We start from the raw sequence: 18258 nt of genomic DNA on the forward strand, positions 1-18258 counted from the left end.
AAGGAAGGAAGGAAGGAAGGAAGGAAGGAAGGAAGGAAGGAAGGAAGGAAGGAAGGAAGGAAGGAAGGAAGGAAGGAAGGAAGGAAGGAAGGGAGGGAGGGAGGGAGGAAGGGAGGGAGGGAGGAAGGAAGGGAGGGAGGGAGGGAGGGAGGGAGGAAGGAGCGAAGGAACGAGCGAACGAACAAAATGAGCCTGAAAGAAAGAACGAACGAACGAAATGAGCAAGAAAGAAAGAAAGAAAGAAGGATAAATTCCTGTTAATTACGTTTTTGTGTAACAAACATGGCGGATCTGAGCGAGATAGATTTATATAAAAAGATGGAGTTGAATTGGTATTTTTTTTTATCGTCATTTTTATCGTTATCGGGATAAATGCCAGAAATTATCGTGATACATTTTTTTGTCCATACCGCCCATCCCTAGTTTGAACTGCTCACGTGGAATGTGTGAGATTTCAGTTGGATTCCACATAGATAATTTGACACAACAGTGCAGAACAGTGCAGAGCAGAGCAACATGAAGCCCCTGCTGTGGTGATGTTTTTCATTTTGAAAAGGCTGACATTTTTAACTGACTGAAACGAGCACAAAAATCAACGTAACAGTTACTTTTCTGTGCTCTGCACCCTTGTCTGAAAGTGGTACCTCAAATTTGTGATATTTATTAAAACATTTTACCAGAACATGTTGAATTGAAGCTATCATGGGAGGAGGGCAAAAAGAAATTGCAAGATTTATTGAACGATTATCCACATTTTTCTCTGGGACTTCTCCGCAGGTCAACGGTTGCATGCAAAAGAATTTGTTCTGTATTTTTCTTTGTTTATCTTTGTTTGTCTTATTGTTTACAGCACATGCACATGCTCAACACCACTCTACAGTTCAGTATCTGTGGTTGTCATTTTTAGGGAACCTCATAGTAGTCTAGCAACTGAACAATTATTTTAACTGCACTCAGAACTGTTATGTAATTTAATGATTTTATCTATTTATTTATTTTCGTTTCACAGCAAGTTCTGAGCAAAAACAATGTCAACTTTTTATGCAAAATGAGTCGGCAGCTTCTTGGTCAAATTCCTAAGCATACGTTAGGTTATCATTTTGATAAAAGGGACCAGTGTTTGTAAAGTACCTTCATTTATTTTTCTTACTCAATCTGGCCCTTAATGCCATAAAGAAACTTGTCCATGAACCTTGTAGTGAACTGGGGTTCCAGCTGGATCAAACCAGCCCGATTATCCGAGATCATTCCTGTGTGCGCAGCAGTCTTGAAGCTCCAGAAGAGGTCACATTTATAAGAAGAAAGAAAAAAATAAATAAAAAAACATACAGCTTGCTGTATATATTTTAAATGTCCAAAACTCTTTATAAGATGTACATGTTGTCAGGAAGTTAATGTGATTCCACTTTATCTTTGCAAGTAATGAATGGTGCTTCAGTGGGCTGTGAATAAAGGGTGGAAGCTGAGGGACACTCGTAAAGTAATCACAGCGTCATAGGCAATGCTTTCCATGTATGTGTGTGTGTGTGTGTGTGTGTGTGTGGGTGTGTGTGTGTGCGTGGAGGGGGGGCAGGGTTGTATTTTACATTTACTTAGTTTTTGTATCATGTGGTGATCGTTTTGGCATGACCTAACTGGGAAAGTTGTGCCATAATGCAGCAGATATAGCACTTTTTATTTGTGTGATAATCTGTAGTGTCCTGTGCTTTGGGCCGTCTTAGACGGAGCTGTTGAGAGCTGAGACTCTGCTGAGACTCAACAATGAAACTCTGGATCATGGTTTTCTACTGTACAGTCATCATGTTGTTGTTGACTTTGAGGATCATATTTTTATTTCTTTTTCTATGCTTGTTATTGGTCTCTTTCATCCTCTCTTTCACTCTTTTTCCTCAAAAACCAATTTGTGGCTTCTTTGTCCCCCTGTCCGAGTTTGTGAGTGCGTCGCATCACCAGAGAGTCAATCAAGATGTCTCTTAAATACTATCTGACAAGACTCTGACTTTTATTGGTGTGCTTAAAAACACTGTATACTGAATGGGATGAAATTGACGTGACATTTCTTTAGAAATGTAGATGCTCTGCCAGTTCACTGAAATGATAAGTCAGTCAGTTTTTGCCAAATCATTGCATTTTGCCAAATGTAGTAAATGTAGATGTCTGATATCGTCAATAATGAATGAATTAAAAAAAATGACATGGCTAAATGAATACAATGATGACTGATGTACATTCTTTTTGAAATCACAAAACACCAAAAGACTGGGGGGAAAAAAATATCTACATCACCTCCTGTACCTGCAGATCTGACCCTCTGTGTTTTCATGCAGCTCCACTTCATCTGATATGAAGGAGTTTTACTTATTGTACCATTGGTGTTTGCTTGTTATATAAAGTATTTCAGAGGTTACATGCTGCATTTTAAGGTGGACTGGTTTTCATGATACACAGATTTCTCATAAATATTAAGCTGACAGTCCAGCGTTACCTTTAGCCAATCATCAACAACTGTAGACACAGAATATAACAAAACTATTTACTGAATCAATCAGCTCACTTTTTCTTTCATCCAAGACAACACAATCAACTGTGGTTGTTGCTGCCGTTTCCTTTCATTTTCAAAGTCCCTCTACTGCAAAAACCGCATCACTGACTGACTGCAGCATATTTGATGCCGTTGATGAGCCACGAATCTGCATGTGACTTTATTTGACACAGATGGCCATGCGTGTTCACAAGAGCAGTCTGTCTTGCTCTGCCTTTCTCCTTTCCTGTGATTTTTCCTCTTTCTGCAGACAGTCTCTTAAAAAAACTAATATGTGTTTGGAAGTAAAAATTACCGTGGCTCCCAGTTTCTTCAGCCCATCCAGATAAATAGATAGATAGATAGATTTATTATAGTACCCTTGGGTAAATTTGGTTCACAGTGAGTGATTCCTCATACAATCTAAAAGCATACACTCAACAACACAGGATAATATAAAGTGACAACAGTGCGTTGGCTAAAAGAACAAAGAACAAGAAGGACGGCCCCAAGATAAGAATCAAGATAAGTTAAAACATCAGTAGATAAAAACAATAAAAATATTAGAAACCAAGCAAAAGGATAAAAAATGTGCCTTTTCATAAAAACAAGATAAAGGAAACAATACAAAACATAAATACAAAGTTATGTGGCAGTTCCCTCACTTATTAATGGCACTGATGGCTGCTGGTACAAAGCTATTTTTGTAACGTTTAGTTTTACAAGCAGGTACCGTGAACCTCCGACCTGATGGAGCAGCTGAAACTCACATTTAAGAGGGTGGGAGTTGTCTTTTAAAACAGAGCCAGCTATCCTCTGTAACTGTTTAGAAAACAGGGTTTCTGGCTGAAACCGAGACCCCGTCCACACGTAGCCGGGTATTTTTAAAAACGAATATTTCCCCACTCCGTTTATAAAAAAAATTGCATCCACATTACATCGTTTTAAAAAAAAAACCCTTCCACACGTAACCTAAGATCTGCGTTTTCGACCACATTCATAAGCATTCTAACCTGTAGATCATCTGGTCTTCCGGGGAAGCTGCACCTCCGCGGGGGCTCCGCGGGGGCTCCGCGGGGGCTCTGCGGCTCCGCGGTCGCTACGCCGTAGGGTGCGCGTCGCCGCGTACCCTACGGCGTAGCCTCTGCGTCAGTGTAACGCAGTAAACGGCTGTCCAGACCAGAGACCATTTATTTAATAAATAGCTTGGAGAACAGATGCTGGATCATCTGTAGTTCTGTAGTGAACAAAAGTCGCACGTCAGAGCAGATTTGTTGTTGTTTTGGCGCATAATGTGACGTTCGAAAACGCAAAACTCCGGTTGTGTGTGTCTACACGCATCTACATAAACAGAGTTTTCAAAAATCTTCACTTTGCCCGGAGTTTTTTTAAACATTCGTTTATTTGCGTTTTCATGTGGATGACAGGTCAAAACGTAGGAAAATATCTCCGGTTTAGCAGATATCTGCAGATATCCGGCTACGTGTGGACGGGGTCTGAGACTCTCCAATCAGCTTGCTCGACCATTTCACGATTTGGTTTAAACAGTTTTTGTTTTTAAGGGACACATTTCCAAACCATGAAGCAAGACAGAAAGATAAAACTGATTCTATAAAAGCACGATAAAACAAGATCAGCATGGTCCTGGAAATGTTAAAAGTGGACAGTTTTCTCAAACAAAACAGGCGCTGGCGTCCCTTTTTGTACACAGCTTGACAAGTTTGCCTCAAAGTTCAGTTTGTTGTCGATGACAGTTCCCAGATATTTATACACTCCACTGCCTGACCTTTTAAAACTGTAGCCTCTTGGTTGGGAGCACTGTTTTTGCGAAAGTCAATGATCATGTCTTTTGTTTTAGAAATGTTCATTTGAAGAAAAGACTTACTGCACCAGTCAAGGAAATCATTGACAACTGGGCCGTGGCTCGTCTCATTGTTTTTCAGCAGGCTGACAATAACCGTATCGTCAGCATACTTTAAAATGGTTCTATCCTCTCTGCTGCTACGGCACATATCCGTATAGAGGATGAACAAGAGAGGAGAGAGCACACATCCTTGTTGGGAGCCAGTGGAGGATGAAACCTGCTCTGAAACAGTTCCATTCACTCTCACTTTCTGTGTCCTGTCAGTTAAAAAGTTCAGAATCCAGCCCACAAGATTTGTGCTTATGTTAAAATGTTCTAAAAGCCTCAAAGCTAAAACATGGGGTTGAATTGTATTAAAAGCAGATGAAAAATCAATAAATAAAAGTCTCGCAAGTGTTCCTTTCCCCTCCAGATGTTTAAAAAGCAAATTTAATAAAGTGACTGTGGCATCTTCTACCCCTCTGTTGGGCCTATAAGCAAATTGCATGGGATCAAGGTCATGCTCAGTTGTCTTCAGAATTTCTGATCTGACAAGTTTTTCAAAAGATTTCATTACAATCGATGTCAGTGCGATTGGTCTCAAGTCATTGAGGCTTTTGGGAGATATCCTGGAGATAAAAAAGTGCTGATCATCAATCACTTTATGACTCACTTCCTGTGTTTCCTGACTAAAATCAAAAGCATCAAAGCGAGTAGAAAAACAGTTAAGAGCATTCGCAAGTTCAATGTCCGTCTCAAAGCCATCAAAAGAGATAATACGAGATGATAAGAGATCAGAGGAGCTGCAGAGCTGCTGGCCATGTTTGCCGCGGAATATTCTATTTCAAATGTGGTTTCGACGGAAAAATCTGAAATCACTACTGCGTTCAGCTGATGCTGCAATCGTACAAACGGACAATTGCTTTGCTAAGCTTCACAGCATAATGATGACTGGTAATGATAATGGTTAGCCACTGGATAGGTTGGCTGTCAATCAAAAAGTCTATAAATAAATGTGTTGCTTCTTAAAAATTCACCCGAAGAATCTACCCCCTCATTGTTGTCATTCAAATACAATTCAAATTTAAAAAAAATACTATATTAATCCTCGAAATTAATTGTTGCATTAGTAGTAGTAGACATCACTAGAATATTTTTTTTTTTTATTATTATTATTTACTACTATTATTATAATAGAAACACAGGCACAAAGTAAGCTAATACTTTAAACCCAATCAAATCTAGACAGAATATTGAATATTTTTCTTAAAAGACAAACAAACCTGTTGAATTTTTAAGCTCAGGATATTGTGTGCTCTGTTATTTTTGTTGTTGTGTTGCAAGGTTCAAGGTCTGTTCTGTTCTTTCTGTTTTTTAGTTTTTTTGTTTAGTTGGGTTGGGGGGGTTGTCACTAAACCATGTGTAATAGCAGCCTATCGCCTGAGGACAGGTGGTTGAATATTTCCTGGCCTGGGTTTGTGGAGTCCAACATCCTGGTTGTTGCCCTAGTTCTTCATCTACTGTTGAGTGTTGTTTTTTAAGCAGCTTGGAGCACTTTTTGAAACACTTTCTTCCCAACCACAGAGCAGTAGGAGAAAGATGACGTTCTTGAGGATGTCTGGGTGCTCTCACGCCACATCGATAAAAAGAAGTCCGGAAAGGAAGTCAGCACAGCCGTTGAGCTCCTTTAATCATTCACTTTTAATGTTACAATTTCACCTTTTGGAATTGGCAAGAAGAATCAGGATTCACAAAAGCAACTTCTGCATTTACACTCAAATCACAAGTTTACCATTAGTTTGTATTTTTTTTAAATATAAAAACGCAAAACAGCTCATTCATAATTTCAAATAATTATAATAATAAAACCAAACCACAATGTTATTATAAAGTTTGTACTTGATGCCAGTGTGTGTTATGTATACATGTATTTTGTCATTTCAACAAATATCTTTTGCACGCATATACATAGACAAAAACTCAATAATCAAACATAAATCGAAGGAGGAAGCTTATTTGTTAAATATTCAATTCTCGTCAAACTCCTCCTCCTGTACTCCATTGTAGACAGATAATAAAGATTGAAAAAAAAAAAAAAGGTGACATGTAAAGCACGTTTATCCAGGAACTTCAGCAGATAAAATATGTCCCTTGGGTGCAGTCATCAGTCATCGGAGTCGTCTTCTTCTTTCTCTGTCAAAAGAAAAATAAGGTAAGACAAGCTCCACGCACCCTCTCAGCTTACTTGTACTCTTCCATCTGCACCTTTTGATTTGAAGCAGTTTTATTCCAAATGATTTAAATACAAAATGTCAGAGTGTAGTAGTAGAAACTGGCTGCCTGGATTTGCTTTAAATCTAAGTTTCACTTATGGATTGACTGTTTTATGTGTGTTTTAGGGATTTCTTTCTTTCATAACTGGCATTACAAGGTTCTAGTTCCGTTTATAGTCTTCATCTTTCCATATTCCCACCCTCATCACCTATCAGTCAACAGGTTTTTTATTTTCTATACTTTTTAGAAAATATCTAAATCTAAGCAGAAATTGCAAATCATAGTTTAAAATAAGTATTTTTTATTTTCTTTAGCTCCTCTCCTTTTGGGAGGAACTTTATTAGATACTTCTGAGCGATGGCTCAGATGTATTTACAATGAAAACGTTGCATGACGTGCCTCCGACTCAGACTTCAGCTGTCCTGTAAATCAGGAAAAACAGCATCTTGTTACCACAGACAACAACCTGTTGCGATGCAAATGTGGTTCTGCGCCTTTAACTTCTGTAAAAATGAAAGGGTGGAAATACTCCTGCAAAAAGCACATCTTTTCTTTTGTAAATTTCAAATAATTTTTTAAGGATACTACAGTTTAAACGTTTGAACCCTTTCTCATTCATTAAAATGGGAAAATGATCTACACTTTTGTTGGTAGTGTATATCTACATGACTTTTCCTTTTTCCAAAGTGAAGTAATGCTATCCTGATATTGTTTTCAGTCTTTTGTAAGAGAGTAGCAAAAAAAAAGGCAAAAAAAAAAGTGCACTGACAATGGCGTCATCGGTAAACCTGTTTTCCTTGTATGCAAAGTGAAGTTGGGTGGGTTCAGATGAAGAATGTAGGCTGGCTTGATCATGGGCCACTCTGTGATTGTTAACACTGTCTGAATGGTGCTTCTTTGGGACCGGGCAGAGAAGTGGCTGATTTAAGGACATTAGTGAAGACACATGCAAGTTCATAGGTGGAGGCCCTGAATATCTTTCTGGGTTGTCTGTCCAGGCCAGCATCCTTGGCGGCTTTTAAGAGTTCGTACCAGTAACAGGAGGAAAGGTTTGTGATTGTGGAGTTTTTGCATTAAATTGCATAAAGAGGCAGGTGAGGTCTCCTGCCAGTTCTGGGGGATGATTTTAGTGAGTGCTGCCCTTGTAGTTTGTAATCTGTTTGGGCTGTTTTATATTTCATTTGAGGTACAGTAATGTCTTGGAGTGCTGTAGAGGGCATTAAAGGCCACTTTTTTAAGATTAGACTAGTTTTTTTTATCTTGCTTAGTTCTTAGTTCTTTTTCTTGTATTGTAGTTTTAATTAAAAAATATTATCATCATAGCTGAGCAGGTTATGTATTCTTTAAGTGTTCAAAGATGTCTTAATCAGTTCATGCAAAACAAGTTTGTAATTGCGAGACAGCCTTAAGGTTAGGTTTTAAAAGTTTGCTGCCGCAAGACATACATACATAATAATGGGAGTTATTATTGGAAATTTGTCTCTGTATTTCTTTAGTTCTGAAGATTAGAGAGTGAAGTTGGATGAGGTCAATCAGACTTTTGAGGAGGAAATCCAAGAAGAGGTTATTTAAGGAAGTGGGTGTGGCCTAATTGAATTTTCTTTGTCTGGGACCATGCTTGTAAGTTTGCTTGCTTCTGCCAGGTGTTAAGGAAGGTAGAATGGTTTTGTAGGTTATGTAAGGGGGGTTGTTGTGTTGGTGTGGAGCAGTGAGGGTTGGCAATAGAGGAGTGACTCTGGGACGACAGAGATCACCGTTCAGCCTTCTGGAGGTGTCATGGGACTAACTAAGGAAAATACTGGCAAAAGAAGGTTCCCACTTGAAGACCCCTGAGACATGACAGTTATTGCTGCTCACAGGTATATTGTCAAATTGTGTCAAGGCCTTTACCGAGTGCTAAACCTTGAGCACAAGTTTCTCGTGTTTTGTTTATTTATTTTCTGAAGTACAGTCTCTAAGCATAATTGATCATAAAGTCACCAGTGATGACAAGGAATCCATAAGGGTGTTTTGTTCATCGTGCAGAAAGCCGTCAGTGTTCAACTGTGTTTCATTAAAAAAAAAAAAAGACGACCAAAATACATGCATTATCAAAATTTGTTGCATTACTTTTCTTAATCAACTTAAGTTCTTGTAAACATTACAGGCTTTTAATTTCTATCTATTCTTTATAGCCTGTATGCCTCATTTACCTGAGCTTATGCATCTTGAATTTGATCTCTAAGAACCATAATTTCTGGATCAGATAAAAAAAAGTGTAGGGTACTGTTTATCACAAACTGCTTCATGTGAAAGTTCCCAAGGACATTAGTTTTGAAACCATTTAAAACTTTTATACAATCATAAAAAGTAACACTCTTTGTGTTCCTAGTCACTTTTGACAATTTCACAAATATTCCAAGATCAATGTCTTAATACATTAAAGCAGGGGTCTCCAACCCCGGTCCTCCGACGCCCTCGCCTGCATGTTTGAAATGTTGCCTTGCATCATCACACCTGATTCTAATTAATGGTCGTCATCAGCTTGTCATCCAGGTCTGCACAAGTCTGTTAATGACAGTCAGTATCAGGGTGTGCTGAAACAGAGAAGCATCTAAAACCGGGGTCCGCAACCAACTGTTCAATTGTTAAGATGTGTTGAGATTTATTATCTGTAAAATTGGTTGAGACTGTTGAGTCAAGATGTGAAACATAAAAAGGGAAATTCAAGCTTTTCCTCCATTTATTTTATTTTTCTGAAGTTAAGCACTTTATTTGAACATGCAATTTTCATTTATTTTATTATTTTATGATTATTTATTTTCTCTTATTTTGAAATGCAGCCCTTCTTTTATTTAGTTAATGAGAAAACATTATTATACCATTATTATATATCTGCAGTCATACATTTCTATTCAGTTCTATGTTACGTGACAATAAATATTATCCAAAAGTTTTTGAATCGTACTGAATTAATTTGATTTGACAGGCAGGTATTGAGTACATGCAGATGTTAATACAACTACTAGGCTACTTAAATATATATCACACTAAATAGTTAGACATTATGATCTTCCGGACGTTGCTTCAAGAAATTTTCTCTAACCGGACCTCTTTAGGTTTTAGTTGAATACCCCTGATCTAAAACATGCAGGGCAGGGGGTCCCGAGGACCAGGGTTGAAGACCACTGCATTAAAGAACAACAATAATATTACAATGTTCATCAGTCTATCAAATGTGATTTTTGCCTGATAACAGAAAGAAACGGAAAGCTGATAACAACTTAGCAAAATAGTTCATATTTAATCGAAATGATTTGATCTTTGTCTCCAACCCGCTCTTCATCAAGGACCTGCACCAGCTGGGTCTGAAATGGAGGACAGGGTTGATGATAGGGTGTTATTTTTTGGGGAGAACTGTCAGGGTGAGGGAGAGTTTGTTGGGCTTTGTTTAAAAGTAAGTCAAAATGAAATGCAGAATCAGTACAATGATCCTACATTACGTGGTTAACTACATGTTTTGATGCTGAATGTTGATCACCCCTCTCTATGGTTTCTCCTTTTCAGGACGGGAGAATGGCACCTCCAGTTTTTGTCCAACACATGTTACGCTGTATTTTTGTCGTGGCATTTTTTGCCCTTATCTTTTATATGTACTTCAAGCCATCCTTCAACTGGTCAGAAAGCTTGTTACCATCAATAGCTTTCACAGATAAGGTCAATGAAGCCTTTGTCACTGGGAGTGTTAAAAATGTAACGGTGCTGGTCTGGCTTTGGCCCTTTGGAAAACGCTCTAACCTGGCTAACTGCAGCGCTCTCTTAAACATCGAGGGCTGTTTCATCACAGCGGACAGAAACCTCTACAATCAGTCGGATGGGATCCTCATCCATCACAGAGATATCTCCGGAGACCTATCAAACCTGCCGAAACAACAGCGACCACATTTCCAGAAGTGGGTATGGTTTAACATGGAGTCTCCAACGCATTCATGGAAAAATCCTAGGCTGACAAATTTGTTCAACCTGACTGCCAATTATCGCCGGGATGCTGACGTTAAAACACCTTATGGCTTTCTCCTAGCAGAAAAGGCTAAGGAGGATTTTGTACCACCGAGCAAAGACAAGCTGGTCTGCTGGATTGTGAGCAACTGGAACCCAAACCATAATAGGGTGAAATACTATAATGAACTTAAAAAGCATGTTGAAGTTCATGTATATGGAAATGCTTTCAAAGGGCGCATTTCTGGTGCAGACTACTTACCCACCTTGGCCAGCTGTAAATTTTATTTGTCCTTCGAGAACTCGATCCACAAGGATTATATCACTGAGAAACTTTACAACCCGCTCTCTGTGGGCACAGTGCCGGTGGTTCTCGGCCCACCGAGGGAAAACTATGAGAATTTCATTCCACAAGATGCTTTTATCCATGTGGATGACTTTCCTTCACCCAAAGAGCTAGCTGATTACCTGCAGCAGCTGGACAAGAACATGTCTATGTACCACAGGTACTTTGATTGGCGACGGCACTTTAAAGTAAAGGGGACTCGTTTCTTGAGCGATCATGCATGCCTGGCCTGTGATTACATACGAAGACACACACAGTACCAGACAATTGACGTTGACCAATGGTTCTGGGGTTAATAAATCTTTGCATACTTACACATGGAATGTCCATCTCCTAATGGAATAATGGGAGTGCCACAAGACTGTTTTATAACTTTTATTACTTTATTTTTTATTTGTCTATGCAAGTATACAGTATAACCTCCAATGGCTGCCTGAATGTTTAAAGCGGACATTTCAGATTATGTTAAATATAAAAGTGAGAATTACTCAGGCTGATGGCATCATGTTTTGGAGCGAAAACCATTTAAATATATTTATTTTTTGTGTGACTTGTCTGGAATTCACTGGTTTGTATTGCAGAAGTGTTCTTTTGGTTTACAGTGTACTTCTGTAAACAAGTTCAATATCACACTAAAAACATATCTGTGGATCTCATATCACATTTAGATATCTGAAGAGAAGCTTGTTAACCTGTGGATTTAAAAATCATCATACCATTCTTGACCAAACTGTCTGAAATGAATCCGTGTCTACTCTTGACTCCCTCCGGAATGACTGAACTTCTGAACAAGTCAGAGTTCGCTGTCGAAACTTATTTTGACATTTTGTATTTACAATCTCTCAGGTTTCAGATGCAACCCACACTTCATCAGAATCGAAATCAGATTCCAAGTACATAAACGCACAAGGATCTTGACTCTGGTTTTTCTTAGCTCACAATGAACATAAATAAACATAACAAACATTCAACTTTAAAAAACAGAACAAAAAAACATGTTTTTTTTTTTCGATTTTTTTGGGCTCTAGTGGCCCTTTATTGAAGATGCAGACTAGAAAGGGGTAGAGAGAGAGAATGGGGACGACACGCAGCAAAGGTGTGCAGGGATTCGAACCTGCTGCCGCTGCAAGAGGACTGTAGCCTCAGTATATGAGCCGCTGCTTAACCCACTGCGCCACCTGCGGCCCCAAAAAAACAATATGTTAAACAAAGGTATAAAAGTAAGTAAGTGAGGTAAGTATATAAATGTTATATTATTTACAATGAGGATAAACTGTTAAATGATGTACAGACAGGATAATGAGCATACCTAGGATGATGGGGCATAAGACGTATAAAAGGAACGATTGGTTTTGGAGTCAGGGGGTTCATCAGTGTGACGGCCTGGAGGAAGAAATCATTTTTGTGTCTGGATGGTTTCAGAAGTGAAGGTATGAATGTAGATCAACCGGTTAACAGAGGTTAACAGAGAGCCCTCCCTTTCAGCTCTATGAGGTTGATCCTGCAATCTATCCTGTTTATCAGGATAGACAGGATATCTGATAAAAGTTAACATCAGTGGGTGATCAGCCGACAGGTCCACCCCTCTGTTCACACAAAAAGACCTATACAGTCCTAGGGTGGCCTGCTTGTTGACAAATGAACATTAGATGGAACTACCTTTAAACCTTTCTATTAAAAAACATCAAATCTTTTTTTTTTTTTGTCTGCATATTTATTAATGGTTAATATCAAGTTTGGTAAAACCTAAAGCATATATATGCATATATAATCTAATCTACAGTGGGGAACCTTCAGGGCCTTCTACGCCTTCAGAAAAGGCCTAAAAAAAAAAGAAATAATAAATGTAATAATATGATAATAATAAAGTATTCAATAAAAAAAATCTATCTCATTTAATTTAATACAATATATTTAACAGATTTTCTCTCATCCATGTTCTAAAATTAAGTTTACTGTCAAGTTCATGTCCTGAAAACCTGTTATCCCATCAGAATGGTCTGTCTCTATTAGGGCCCGGTTAGCTGCTCATTCATTGGTCAGGACTTCACAAATTCCAAGGAAGGCCAAGCTATGTGTTTTGATGTGGAGAGTGACGGGCAAATCCATCAATCACGGTTTGATTTCAAGTGGGCGGGAATAAAACATCGTAGGCCTTCATGAAGTCCCAACATCAAATCTCTGCAGTGGTGATAGCCGTTGAGAGAGTTAAATGGCAGAAGATGAGAGTGACGTTGTGGCAGCGTCACGGGGTGACATTCTGGGTGACCTAATTCTATATTTCCAGATTTCGGCTTTAGAGTATGTTTATTTAATTTCAACTATGCAGCCTAAATGGTCTTCAGTTTTGCAAAGTTAATGTTGAGAATGTTATTGAGGTTATGGTCTATTTGTTTACGTTCTTGTCATTGTTATTTTATTGTAAATCATTGTGATTTGAGTTTGATTTAATTGTTAATTAAATTTGCACTTGTTAAACCCTTTCAATTTATTGTACTCTTGCTTTTTCCGCGATTATTTCTTTTATCTGTGATGAGGTGAAGGCCCAGCGGTAGTGCTCACGGTTCGCCACTGCTAATCTATAATGCTTTTTTTGTTAATAACTAATATTAGCTTATGTGAGGGGGGTCAGGGGGTGAGGGGTGGCATCAGCTGCTAGTCTGAAATGAGAGAAACACAGGGAAACACTCAACGGGCATACAAGCCTTTGAAATCTGCAAGAGAGAAAACAAACAAACAGAAACGGGAAGAGGCAGAGACACAAACAGCAACCATTTCAGGTCCCTGAAACTGAGGCCCCGTTTACACGGAGCAAAAACGGAGGCGTTTTCATGCGTTTTGGCCGTTCGTTTACACGAAAACGGAGGTCAAAGACACCAAAAACGATCATTTCTGAAAACTCCGGCCAAAGTGGCGATTTTCAAAAACTCAGTTTTCACGTTTGCGTCTAAACAGAGGAAAACGGAGATTTAGGCTCAGAACGTCACAGAAACATCACCAGCATCATTTGTGCGACCTGTGTTTACAATTTGTTTGGCCACCGTCAATATTTTCTTGTATTTTATATTCTAAAGTCACACTTAAAAAGTAAGACCCCGTCCACACGTAGCCGGGTATTTTTAAAAACGAATATTTCCCCCCCTCCGTTTATAAAATCATTTGTATCCACATTACATCGTTTTTAAAAAACCCTTCCACACATAACCGAAGATCTGCGTTTTCGACCACATTCATAAGCATTCTAAACCTGTAGATCATCCGTCTCCTTCTCTGTAAGCCGCAGTTTACGAGCCCGAGTCCCCCCGTGTCCCGCCACGGAGCTGCCGCGTTAATATCTTAATATCTTCGGTTTAGCAGATACCCGGCTACGTGTGGACGGGGTCTAACTCCACTTCTCTGTCACTCCAAACGAAAGACTCTCGTTCAGTCTTGGAAGTAACTGGCAGTCAAGGCTGATTTATGGTTCCGTGTTACACCAACGCAGAGCCTACGGCGTAGGGTACGCGGCGACGCACACCGTACTGCCCCCTGCAGGTTTGGCTGCTCATAGCACCTTAACAGCGTTTTCATGCCGCTTCGTGTAAACAAGGATTTTTTTGAAAACGTAGAGGGGGAAATATCCGTTTTTGTAAATACCCGGCTACGTGTAAACGTGGCCTGAATCAAGACTAGGCTACTGCGATTAACTGTCCCCCAAAATTTAACCCGTATTTATAAATATTCACACAGTGTGAGTAGAGTGTGTGAATATTTATAGATACGGGTTAAATGATCAGTAAATGGGGGTAGGACTAAATAAGTTTACACTTCTTCCTACTCCTTTTTTGGCACATGTAAATCAAGATGGCAAGTTTTAAAGGATGAAATTCTTTGTTTTGTTGTTTTGTTTTCTTAAACTTTTCATGAAGTGTTGTTTTTTTTTTTTTTACATGTACAAAAATAAATTAAATAAAATAAAAAAAAACAACTGTGGAGTGAGTATGTAGGTGAGTGTGTATGTCTATGTAACTGTGTGTGTGCAAAGTGAAAACCTGTTCAGGGCTTTACCTGAACTGCAACTATAGTGGAGGAGGGAGGGCACAACCCGAACCCAGGCCACCAGCAGCCCACGGAGGGCCAGAAGAGGGCAGGAGGAAACCCCCCGTTCATCCTTTACAGGGTCACCGGAGTCTGTGAGAACCTATCCCAATAATAATAAATATTAAATATATAAATAAAAAATATATAAAATAAATCTTTTTTTTTTTTTATTTTCTGCTGATGGAGGCCCAAAGTTTGGTGCATCTTCCATCGCAGGACACCCTTACACACCCACACCCACTGACAAAGACATGGACAATCATTCTCTCACCAATCCCATCTCCATCCGGAGGCCCGGCAACGGCAGGCAGCCCCCCACCATGCTGCACGGCGAGCCCATTCCCGGGTCCGGCCACCATGGCCCCCCCGCCCCAGGCCGACGCGGGAAACACGGGTGGAGTAAGCCTCGCTCCCACACCAGTCTGGCCCTCGGCAGGAGGGTCCCCCCTTATGAGCCTGGTCCTGCTCAAGGTTTCTTCCCTCCTAAAGGGGAGTTTTTCTTGCCACTGTTTGGCTTAAGGTTTTTCTCCCACTAGAGGAGTTTTTACCTGCCATTGTTTATGTAATAATTGCTCGGGGGTCATGTTCTGGGTCTCTGGAAAGCGTATAGAGACAACTTTTGTTGTATTAGACGCTATATAAATAAAATTGAATTGAATTGAATTGGTGATGAGTGTGTGTGTGGGTGTGACTAATGCGGTAAAAACAGGGAGGGGGAGGTCAGAGTACCACATTTGACAGTGCCCGTCCCCCTCCAAAGACCCTAATGGTGCTTTTGCATTAGTACCGCCTTAACTCGGTTCTACCCGCCACGGCCCCGTTTTGCGCTTTTGCACTAGGGGCTGAGGCGGGTAGAGCCGCTCCAAGCAGATACTATTTCTGTAACCATTTCAGCGAGGTTCTAATCAGGGCTGAGCAGGGACTATTCTGACGTCACCACCCTCCGCGCCACTGATTGGTCGGGGGGCGGGGCCGTCAAACGTTTGAATCAGGAAGCGGGAGTCAGCGCGAGAGCGACCCGCGGCTCGCAGCGATTTTATTATAAAGCGCAAAACGTCTGTTTGGTGATCCAACTCTGAGGTGCAGATGTTCATAAACCTGGTGGCTGTCGAGAGAATTAAAAAAGGGATGTAGACGGGCTGTTTTTTTCTCAGCCGCTCGTGGCTCCAGCTGATTTCTGATCAGCGCCGACATGAACAAAGGTGTTGCGCAATCGAGTACGTCACAGCAGCTTCACCCCAACCTGCCCACTTCTCACCTGGCTGTGGAAAAACACACGGGGACAAACGGGAAGAGCCGCGACGAGCCGCGCGGAGCCGAGCCGGGCTAAGGTGGTACTAATGCAAAAGCGCCATAAGTGTCCTGGTCCGCCGCGTACCCTACGCCGTAAGCTCTGCGTCGATTTAACGCAGAACCATAATTCAGGCTTAACTTTGTGCCGCTCATACTGACGTATGAGCGGCGCAAAGTCATGAGATATTTTCACAAAACAAATACTGCATTTAGTAACGCAGTAACGCAGCCTTCTTTCAGAAAAGTAAAGGTAATCTAATTACTGTTTTTGCAATTGTAATCCCTTACTTTACTTGTTACTTGAAAAAAGTAATCGGATTACAGTAACGCGTTACTTCTAACGCGTTTCTTATGGGCAGAAATATGTGCCACTAGAAACTGAATCTGAATCACATAATTTGAATTTGTATTGTTTAATTTGAATCATTGCATTAAAAAACTGAATCTGAATCACATAATTTGAATTTGTATTGTTTAATTTGAATCATTGCATTAAAAAACTGAATCTGAATCACATAATTTGAATCTGCATTTTTTAATTTGAATCATTGCATTGAAAAACTGAATCTACATTCCGAAAAACTGAATCTACATTCAGCTCTCACAATTCAAATTCAGTTCTTGAAATTCAATTTCAATTCTACTGTGCCAGACATCCGGGTCTTCTGGAGGAACAGCAATCGAGTGCAGATACAAAGAACTCGGGTATCAGTCACGTGACGTTTTTTGTTGTCAGCGCCATCTGGAGGACCGACATACCCATACCTGCCAACACACACACACACACACACACACACACACACACACCATCTTAGCTGTCCATCGTGTACGATGACGACGCTTGCTCCAGGGCAGGGAAGGGGGGTGGGGGGCGTCAGCGCTGTTGTCGCTGGTGCCACTTGATGTGGCTGTGGAGGCCGATGCGTGAGCCGCACATCCTTCCTTATGTATAAAGTCCATGACTTAAAAATATAGAATACAGAGATTAGTAATTAACGGTGATTACAGCTGGAGGTTCCTGTGAACAGTTTTAGAGGCTTCTCTTTTACTATTGCTGTCTATGGGAAAAAAGGGATTTTTTGTTGCAGTACCGCGGCTGGCCACTGGGAGAAACCGGCGTGCTGCAGAGTGCGAGACCGGGGGGCTGGAATGTCCCCGGTCGGTCCTCCAGATGGCGCTGACAACAAAAAACGTCACGTGACTGATACCCGAGTTCTTTGTATCTGCACTCGATTGCTGTTCCTCCAGAAGACCCGGATGTCTGGCACAGTAGAATTGAAATTGAATTTCAAGAACTGAATTTGAATTGTGAGAGCTGAATGTAGATTCAGTTTTTCGGAATGTAGATTCAGTTTTTCAATGCAATGATTCAAATTAAACAATGCAAATTCAAATTATGTGATTCAGATTCAGTTTTTTAATGCAATTATTCAAGTTGAGCAATTCAAATTCAAATATAAATGATTCAAATTCAGTTTCTAGTGGCACATATTTCTGCCCATAGTTTCTGCCCATCACTGGTCCCGGGGTATGTGAGACAGTGTCCCCCACGCCCTGGACCCCCCAACCCCTCGGACCTAAGTGAGTGTGTGCGTGAGTAAGTCATGTAGAGGGCAGTTCCACTGGCCCTGATAGGCACCCATGTTCCCATAACACAACACGCCCTAAACCTTCTGTAAAGATCATAAACTAAAGAGGCGTCCCAGCCAGGCTGGAAAAACATGAAAGCAGGTGGAGGCTACACAGGTTTAAACAAATGATTGAGAGCGGTATTAAAGCTGTAATTAGATCAATATTCTTGGTGTGCTTGGATGAATGTTATGCGGGTGAATGTGTGTATACGGACAAAAACAGGACATCAAACTGAGGTCAGGTTCTACGTCAGTCAGTCTGCCAAGGAGGGGAGCGAGGAGGCAAATTGCC

At 40.3% G+C, this 18258-nt stretch overlaps 1 protein-coding gene across 3 annotated transcripts; it reads left to right on the forward strand.

The window, feature by feature from the left end:
* Positions 1–6511: 6511 nt before the first annotated feature.
* Positions 6512–13440, forward strand: LOC133462381 (4-galactosyl-N-acetylglucosaminide 3-alpha-L-fucosyltransferase 9-like). 3 transcript variants are annotated; one of them, XM_061743601.1, is made up of 2 exons: positions 6512–6576; positions 10185–13440. In XM_061743601.1, the coding sequence occupies exon 2, from the start codon at positions 10194–10196 to the stop codon at positions 11256–11258; it is 1065 nt and encodes a 354-aa protein (XP_061599585.1). In that variant the 5' UTR covers positions 6512–6576; positions 10185–10193; the 3' UTR covers positions 11259–13440. The 3 variants fall into 3 exon arrangements, with proteins under 3 accessions (XP_061599585.1, XP_061599587.1, XP_061599586.1); XM_061743603.1 differs by lacking the exon at positions 6512–6576 and adding an exon at positions 7512–7687; XM_061743602.1 differs by lacking the exon at positions 6512–6576 and adding an exon at positions 7698–8497.
* The last annotated feature ends 4818 nt before the right edge of the window (positions 13441–18258 follow it).

The sequence above is a fragment of the Cololabis saira genome, chromosome 16, assembly GCF_033807715.1.
Source record: "Cololabis saira isolate AMF1-May2022 chromosome 16, fColSai1.1, whole genome shotgun sequence".
Taxonomy (NCBI): domain Eukaryota; kingdom Metazoa; phylum Chordata; class Actinopteri; order Beloniformes; family Belonidae; genus Cololabis; species Cololabis saira.

Bases quoted from the DNA above. Each gene is read 5' to 3' on its own strand.
- LOC133462381 (XM_061743601.1), top strand. From the start codon at position 10,194: ATGGCACCTCCAGTTTTTGTCCAACACATGTTACGCTGTATTTTTGTC.